Source organism: Ahaetulla prasina, chromosome 6, assembly GCF_028640845.1.
Source record: "Ahaetulla prasina isolate Xishuangbanna chromosome 6, ASM2864084v1, whole genome shotgun sequence".
Lineage (NCBI taxonomy): Eukaryota > Metazoa > Chordata > Lepidosauria > Squamata > Colubridae > Ahaetulla > Ahaetulla prasina.
Window position 1 is genome coordinate 46760391 of NC_080544.1, and position 9396 is coordinate 46769786.

The 9396-nt window shown below is 32.8% G+C and overlaps 1 protein-coding gene across 8 annotated transcripts in view; it reads left to right on the top strand.

Moving 5' to 3' along the window:
* The window catches only part of ATE1 (arginyltransferase 1), a 78390-nt gene extending 74799 nt beyond the window's left edge, over positions 1-3591 (top strand). For all 8 annotated transcript variants that reach the window (XM_058187271.1, XM_058187273.1, XM_058187272.1 and 5 more), the window contains one exon: positions 2620-3591. In XM_058187271.1, coding sequence (XP_058043254.1) covers positions 2620-2798 — 179 coding nt within the window. In that variant the 3' untranslated portion in view covers positions 2799-3591. The remainder of the gene's footprint in view (positions 1-2619) is intronic.
* The last annotated feature ends 5805 nt before the right edge of the window (positions 3592-9396 follow it).

Genomic DNA, 9396 nt, shown 5'->3' on the forward strand with positions numbered 1-9396 from the left:
TTTAATAAATAAATAAATAAAAATAACATTTACACCAGAAAATAGCAGAAACTAAAAAAAAATAGGCAGGTGGAATTGGGATTAGTTTTTGCAACTGGATAGATGTGGATTGCAGATTTAGCAATCTCATTTTCATTTCATCTTTGTTCATTTCAATGGTTTTTGTTTGTTTTCTTAATTTGTTTGGTAATACTTATGTAAAAGAGTTCTACTTATTATTTAGAGAGATACCCAGAATTCAATTAAAGACAACTATGAAATTGTATGATATACAGACCATAGTTAAATCAGATTTTATTGTAGTAGACATGATTTGTCTTGCTTCTGATGAAAGGCAAACATGCAAGTTTGAAGAACACAGGCAAATTCTAAAAAATAGTTATATGGCAGCATCTAATAAAGTCAACAAAATCTGGATCTAGGAACAGTTAAAATAAGAAAGAAATGCTTCTCCAATTTTAAATATCAATGTTTAGTAAAAGTAATAGGATTGGAAAATATGAGAGTCTTGAAATAGGGTGGGACTTCGTGGGTTTTTGTTGGTGCCAGAAGTATTCAGGTTGCAGCTAATATTTTACCTAAGGTTAAATAACTCTTCGGTTTCTTTCTAAGAGCTTAAACTCATTTTATGATGAATTTATATCCCAGAATTGAACTTGAAATTGAAAATCTTTGCAGAATGTCCCCCAAAATTTTTAACCAAAGGAATAGAAATACATAAACCTGATAGAATGTTAGAAAAATATTGCCTTCACAAATGGCTAATAGTTCAAAAAGCCACTAACAAGTTGAGTCACTGTTGAGGATTTGATTGCATTTATCAATATTAAAGGAAAAGTAAATTTGGACTTGTTGAAAAACATACAACATGGAGCCTTCTGTTCCTTTATGTTTTGTTATGTTTGAAACAAAATGAATAACTAGTGATTAAAGGATGCTATGCTTTGCACATAGATATCCATATCCTGAAACATTCTCAAAGAGAAAGGAGTCTCAATTTTACTGCTATAATGAAGAGGCTAGAGAAAGTTGGCATTGTTTTGAGAAAAAACTTTTCCTACTGATATAGGTTGCCAGTTTCCCATAACAAACTTGTACAATAACTTGAGATTATCAAATGTTTGGATTTATTCCACTTTCTGTTGATTTGTGTGCTTTTATGAAAACATGGCTTCAAAGTAGGAGGCCTTTCCATTCATGCTTTATATGATTGCATCAATTCAGCCTATTGTATAAAAATGTCTCCAGATAAATTGTGAAATGAGTTTCAAAGGTCTTAAAATCCTAGTTATAATTTATTTAAAAAGCTATTTTTTCTTAATAAAATATATAAATATATCTTAGTAACAGATGTTTAGTGTTAAATTTAACAATGGAAAACATGTTTTCAGTTATTGCATGTTTCTTGAATGGAATCTCTTATACATCTATAAGATGTATATTTATTTAAATTTTGTACTGCATTATAACCAGTGGTGGGATTCAGCCAGTTCGCACCACTTCAGGAGAACCGGTTGTTAACTTTCTGAGCAGTTTGATGAACTGGTTGTTGGAAGAAATCATTAGGGCAGAGAACCAGTTGTTAAATTATTTGAATCCCACCACTGATTATAACCCATCTTACAAACAATTGTAAAACAGCACCGATACTATAATTATTTTATTCAGTAATAATAAATAATGTTTTGTAATAATAAATAATGTTTTGACATAAAAAGTGCAAGCCTACTATGGTTTTATAGGAAAGGTGAAATAAGATAAATTCCAAATGAGAAGGTTTTATGTTACAGGGTAATGAGATATGACCAGTAGTGGGCTCCAAATTTTTTAACAACTGGTTTTCTGCCCTAATGACTGGCTGGGTGGGTGTGGCTGGGTGGGTGGGGTGGGGTCATGTGACTGAGTGGGAGTGGCCACCTCTAGGTCACGTGTGGGTGATACCTGTATGGGACAGGCAGGGTTGGGGGAAGAATCCAAGAGTCTGTGGTGGGGGGGAGGGAGGAAAGAAAGATCCAACTTGTTTGGATGTGTGTGTGTGTGTGTGTGTGTGTGTGAGAGAGAGAGAGAGATAGAGAGACTGCGTCAAACTAGACTGGGAAAGCTGGCTGCGAGAGGAAGAGAAGCTGGGTAAGCTGGACCCAGACGCTTCCGTTCTGGGTCCAGCTCACCCAGCTTCCCTTCCTCTCACAGCCAGCTTTTTGGGGCCATTTTTTGGGCCAATTTCAGGCCTTTTTTTGTGCTGTTTTCAGGCCATTTTTTTCAGGCTGTTATATGGCTTCCTATACTTAAACTATACTTTGTAACTATACAAAGTATAGTTTAATTATACGTTACTATACTTTGTAACATGTATGGTTTCCTATACTTATACTGAATAGAACTAATTCAGAGAAGTCCATAAGTCTGTGATTACGCTGTTTACAAAAATCGGGCTTGAAGTTGAAAACCAGGACAAATTCACAGGTCCTGTATTTTAAGTTTTTTCCATATGATGCACTTTTTAAACATAAAATTGCTGCCCTGTATAGTTTGATGTCATCTCAAATATATATATATATATATAACATTCATTTTTATTTAGCCATTGCAATTTGTTAATATTTCTGTTTCCTTTTTCAGCTGATGAAGGGATGATAAAGGAACTTGATCAAGTTCAGGTTCTCCATAAGAGATCAGTTATGCCTTACAGGATGTATAAGAGAAATCGAAAAGGACCAAGCGATGAAGAAACTGTACAGCAATATGCAAGTCTCGTGGGACAGACATGTTCAGAGAGGATGTTGCTTTTTCGGAGCTGAATATTCATTCTGTAGATTTTCCAGAATTACGTTTTATCATTCTGCTACAAGATTAACATATTTCTGCTGTTTTCTGTTGTTATAGCTATTGAATATGCACTGTATACTGTACCTTTTTCTGCCTGGGAATGAACATGTTGACAAACTTTAGCATAAAACATTGATTTTGAGTCTTTATATTAAGGGTTTGTCAGAATATTACAATGACTGTGTTCATGAGATTAAAGTCCTTCTTACATTTTCAACTAAGTGAATGGGATGAGTATAAAATTGAGTGGAACATTTGAAGGGGGGGAGTAGCATTTTGTAGGTATTTGGTAAAGATAATATTTCAAATCAACTGGGTGATGAAATATAAGTTGTTGTGAAATGTATAAATATTTCATAAATTTTATATTTTCTTCGACTACTATCAGATAATTAAATATTTTGTTCTAGTATTATTTCAGAATTCAATTAGCCAGATACTTGTAAGTAAGCAAATGTTTTGCACTATGCTTCAGGGGGGAAACCCAACCTCTGTCTAGTAGAATTGGTGCCTAGGATTGCTATTATATCATATAATATAAAGCCATCTAATGTGTATCTATGCACTGCATCTTTCAAATTATTCACTGCAGTCTTTTAAATGTTTGTTTTAAATAACATATAATTGTATTGAAATAACCAGGAAGTTTGTTGATTTAGGGTTTTTTTTGTAATTTACACTTTGGGAAAGGTTGAAATTGAAATGTTTATCAAATTACCAAAGAAATTAATTTAAAAATGTAGATTAAAACTCTATTGAAGTACATCCCATTTTTTGTTTGGTTTTATATTCTTAATGTTTACATCAATTGTAGTATTCAGATAATAAGTTTGCAACATACCATTAAAACATCCTCCATTTCACACTGAGCAATGTTTTAACTGAATGTTCAGAACTTTTGACATTATCCATTCTGTATTTTAAGCTATAAAATAGAACGCTATGAAATTCAACGTTCTGTGCTCAGTTGATATTTTTCAGACAACTTGATCAATCTTTGTCTCATTATCTAATAAAGCAGGATAGCAGAAAGTAAAAACACAGTTATGTTCCTAGATTTTTCCTGTAGTTTGGGATGAAATAATAGTATGCATGGAAACAGCCTTCATTCAGAGATTCTTGCAAGTATGCAGCAGTGAATGCTGTATGATCACTGAAATGCATACATGTTTAGTTAAATATGCTGATACGTTGTCAGGTTGTAGTTTTAACATTATCAGCCATTATTTTGGGAAGGTGAAGTATCACACATTTTCTTAATTTTATTCCTGCATCCACACAAGGTTTGGCTTGATCATTGAACCTAGTACCAGCCAGTAGCAGTGCGATCCATGAAAGTATGGATGCCCTATATGATAATGCATGCCTTTGAAAGTAACATTTCTTTTTTTCCCTACATAGTTTTTTTTATACATGCAGATTTTACCCAGAACAAATTCCTTCTCTCTTGTAATTATTTTGAACGCTTTTCAGCTGTGGCTAAAATAAGATCTATTTTTTTTTTAAGTTGGGTCAGATTTAGTCATATGTAGAATAAATTTACTGAAATCAATATAACATTAATCCCATTGCTGTTTTATTTTACAGATCACAGAATACAATCTGATAGTATTTGATCAGTGGTGGGATTCTACTGGTTCGCATCAGTTCGGACGAACCGTTAGCTCTGACTTTCAGCTGTGAGTGAACCAGTTCGCTCCGACTTTGAAGTGGGCCCACCCGCTCGCCTCTGCGTTATACTCACCTATATTTCCATTTCAGAAACCCAGCTGATCGGCGTGGCAGAGTGCATTGTTGCGCCACAGCTGTTTTCCTCGCCGGCTACAATGCGGAAGGTGACTTTTCTTGAAACTGTGCACATGTGCATAGTGCATGTCTGGCACATGCATGCTCAGCGAACCAGTTGTTAAACCAGTAGGATCCCACCACTGATATTTGATCTAGCATACAGAGTTTAAATAACATACCTAAATGTAAAATATAGGAAGAAAAATATGTATTATTAAGGTAACATGTAACCTCACCTGGATTAATCTTGCATGAATTTCATACTCAGAATTTCTGGTTGGAAGATTTGACTGTCTCTTTATGTCTCCCCAAACAACCAAAGGACCTATGCTTTGGAGCAATTAGATAATTACAATTAGGCTGTGTATTTTTTATCCAATAAAAATAATTAACTACATATTCAGTTGCCACTAGGGGGCACATTCCAACTTGAAAATCAGTAATATATTGTTTGCCATTTTAACAGTATTCATTAGTATTCTACATCTGGTTTCCCGCCACTTTTTTTTTTTTAAATCCTGGAAATCTTGATAAAGAAACCATTATTGGAGTCAACATTTACAGTCAAAAATAGTGGCGAGTCAGTAGAATAAAAGTATGTAATAGATATAAAAGCTAAATATTATTTTGTTTGAACAAAACAACAGAAGTATTTGAGCCACCAAAAGAACACTGAATAAAGCATGTCAATGTATCCAGGATTCAATGAATATAGTACTTCCATTCTCTTGCTTTTGTGTATGCTTTTTCATTCAAGTATTTGAATTTTGTGCCACAGTAGTTCCCATTGATAAAAAGGAAAGCTGGTTATTTATTTATTTATTTGTGACATCTCTCTTCTGCTATTAGAGGAATAACACTGAAATGGAAAAACAGTATTCTCATAGTATCTTTATAAACAGAGATTATACATTAATGTGGTGTTTTGGGTCATTGTTGACAAACTGGAATTGAAACATGGAGTGATGATTTTAAAAACTATATGAGGGATTCATGCTGGGGGTGTTAGAGACTAGTTATAAAGCCATAATATAGAACAAAATTGTTCTGCTCCAATAAATAGGCCTGAGGGATTATTTCCACTACTAAGCTGCTGACAACACATACGTTTCCATCTTGTACTATTTGAAAACTAAAATGAAATAACTGCTTAATAAACAGGAATATGTTGGATTGGGGCCAGGATAACTGAAAGACTACTAATTCTTGTATGAGCCTGCTTGTAAAGTATGTAACAAAGGATTATGATTCTGCTACTATGAAACTCCCAAGAAAAAAAGTCAGACTTCCTTTTTCCAATATGTCGTAGACATATAGTTTTACTCCCTTCCCCAAATAAATTTTATTAGTTTGGTGAGGTACTTTAATTATTACTGTTCCATGTTTTAATTAAAATTTTATTGTACTTTAAGTCTTATAGAGTTAAAAGTGTGTGAGAGATGCATGTTTAGTAAAGAGATAATGTGTGCTTGAGGGCCAGCTTAAACAGAAAATTATTTTTATCGAAAAGATACAGGACCTGTCAAGACATCTAAATAGAAGCTATTATTTATCTTTACTTCACTTGAACAGAAAGATGAGAACTGTCAGCTAAGTTGTAATTTAATATGTGAGGTCCCCAATAAATGTTATTTTCAAAAAAGAACTTTGAAGGTGGAGAATTGGAAATATCATTTGTGTTTTATCATTTCCATTAATGTTTTTCAAACAAGATGGGTTACACATTACCTATTAATCAAAGCTGCTGCAATATTACCTTTGTCCACTCTTACTCTTAAACAGAAAGCTATCAAGTATACGCAGTATTTTGGTGAATTCCAAATATTAAAAAGCAATCAATTCAAAATTTTGCATAAATATTTAATATGGGTAGGTGTTAAATATCAAAAGCTTTCCCACTAAACCTAGTCAAAATTGCACACAGCCAATATAACAGGGTAATATGTTTTTAATCTCTAAATCTCATCTCTCAAATATCAAACTCAAAATGTATAGTCAGTACTCACTCTCAATATAAAGCATTTGTCAAACAATCAGAAATATTTTAAGATATGGATTTTAAACAATTGTTGTGAAAACACAAAAGGAAATGTTTCACATAAATGTGCTTAGAGACTCCCTCCATACCAACAATATATATAAATATATACTGTTGCATTTTTTTTCTGGTTCTTTGGAGATTATTCTTACACATCTGTAATTACCTAGTGAGATTTGAAATTGTCCCAGTAAAGGAAAATCGGAACTGAAAACTACTCATAAATGGATTGATATATATTTTATTGTCTACTATCATGTATACCTATAGAGAATTGTAATATCCTAAATCATGACAAATGTTCAAAGCAAGGATACTTAAGAAAATCCATTAGATAGCAAGCTATGCTATTTTGAGTAAAATGTTCTAATGGTGACCAGGAACTTTTTCTGGAACTTGAAAGTGTGAAAATGTTTTCTGTGAACTTGAAATCATAACTGGGACTGATAATAAAGTGCACCATATTCAACTTCTAAACCCTAAGTAAATACAACTGCTTTACATTTTTTCTTCATCTTTCCTCTAAAACGTCTGTCTTACACTCAAGAACTGTGAGTATAAAGCAAGATTCAGTAATAAAATATGCTTTACGCACTAATAGAGCAAAACAAGAACTCAAAAAGAAAAACCTCAAACAGTTCAATAAGAATTGAACAAATGCTAATAATTATGTATCCTTACCACAAACAAGGAATATGCTACAATAGTTCCTGAAAGCACCATTTGCAAATTATGAAAATGTAGGAATTAGGAAAAATTAGGAATTTGGAATATTAAAAAAGAATTCTCAATGAAAGGTCCTTCTGGGATACTCAATCAAAAACCTGAAGCAATGGGGGCATTATGCTATTTTTCTTATATAATATTATGAATCCTACATTTCCAAAAATAAGAATATTTCTGTGAATTACCCTGGTGTTCAGGAATAAATAATGATACTTTAAAATAAGGAATGCAGTTTCACAGGAAGAAAAATTGGAATGCCTGGGGCCTGGTGATATTAAAACTGGTACGTTTACAGCATTTGACAGATTAATGTACACAGCAAGACTGATTCCTCGTTTGAAATTATTTTAATATAACTGTTATCATTGGATGAAATAACAGATGGAAGAAAAAGCAGAGAACAACCATGAACGGATGTATCTTGCAGTAGACTTATAGCTTGTAGGGAATTTGTTAAAAAAATATTTGCAGCTGAAAGAATACTGCAAATTATTTTAACGGGAAGAAGAAATTGTCTCATTTGTGTCAGATGAAAACGGCATATGTGGCTCCTGTTTTTTATCGTTCATGATGATCTCTCATAGCTTATAATTAAAAATATATTCTTTATCAGAATTCACACTGAGAAAGGTGAATGATCACTGTAGTATGATGAAAAAAGAATCGCCACCTCCTGATCTGCAGTCTTCAATTTCCATTCTGCAATTCTGTGCCGTCAGTGACAAGTCTTCTTCAGGCACTCAAAAAGTAAAAGGTTATTACTAGGGAGAAAGGATAAAAACAAACATTTTCTATCCACCCTACAATCCTCATTCTTATTGATATTTTGCAAATGTAACAACTGAAACACAGAGACTCTGTCTCTGGAGACTCAGTAAAAACAAATTTTGTTACTTAAAAATAAGCTGTTGGAATCTAAATCTTTCTCTTTACAGGACCAAATTATGCAATGGTACTTCATTGCATTTCCTGTCTAGATGGCCTTCGTTTTCTATATTTATAGTCCCAGACCAATAAAACAGTTATAAATGTTAAAAATACAGAAAAACCAAAGCCAAAATGAAGAGGGTATAGTCTGATTTCTGCATCCCATAGCTATTGATAAAAACTTGACACGCTACTTAGGATCTTAGGAAGTTTGCCAATATACAAATAAGATTTAAAGGTAAATGTAATAGAGATTCCATCAAGAGACAGGAATCTCTGACATACCTCTATAAATAAGGAGTATCTATTTCTCTGCTGTAAGGAGAGAAAGCCAAGCATAAACACAATTGAACTGTCATATTTTAATGTTTGGATTTAATAAGAGAGCATGTTTTCCTCCATCTACCATTTAGCAATATTGAAGTCCTTGCTTGAATCTGGAAGACAAGCCGGGAAGGGCAGTGTTTAATTTCTTTTAATGTAGATTTTTTTTTAAAAAATCCTTAGATTTCTCAACAATTTCAGTTGGGATTATTCATCTTCTCTTTCTCCTTATTTATATAAAGTAATCTTATAGATGAATTACAAGATCAATAGTTCTTTTTTAGAAACTATGGCTAACACCAGGTTTCTACTACTTCAGGGAGCTATTGGTACTTCATTATGTTAGAAATTATTATACCAATGCTCAGATTTATTTGCCTGAAAAAAAGAAAAAATGACATTTTTAGCAGGGATTTGCAGCAGAGACAAATTGAAGACTGTGCACAGTATTATAGATTCCATGAGATATGATAGGCAAAGAATCCTACATTTTAGTTACTATCACAGTGGCAAAATAGTCTTTATCAGCAGAATCTCGAATAGCACACAATTAAAACACTTTAGAAAAAAATCTTTTTTCTGTGTGAATGTCTTATTCTGACATTTTCAACTTTGTCCCAAGACTTCCTTTGTAGGTTTTCGGTGGTAATTTTTTCCGCCAAAGTTCATACATATAAGGAAAATATTTCATCCAAGTTAAAATCATTCGTTAGAATTTATAAATTATTTGCAAAATTAAGCCCTGCCAACCTCTTACTATCTATGTA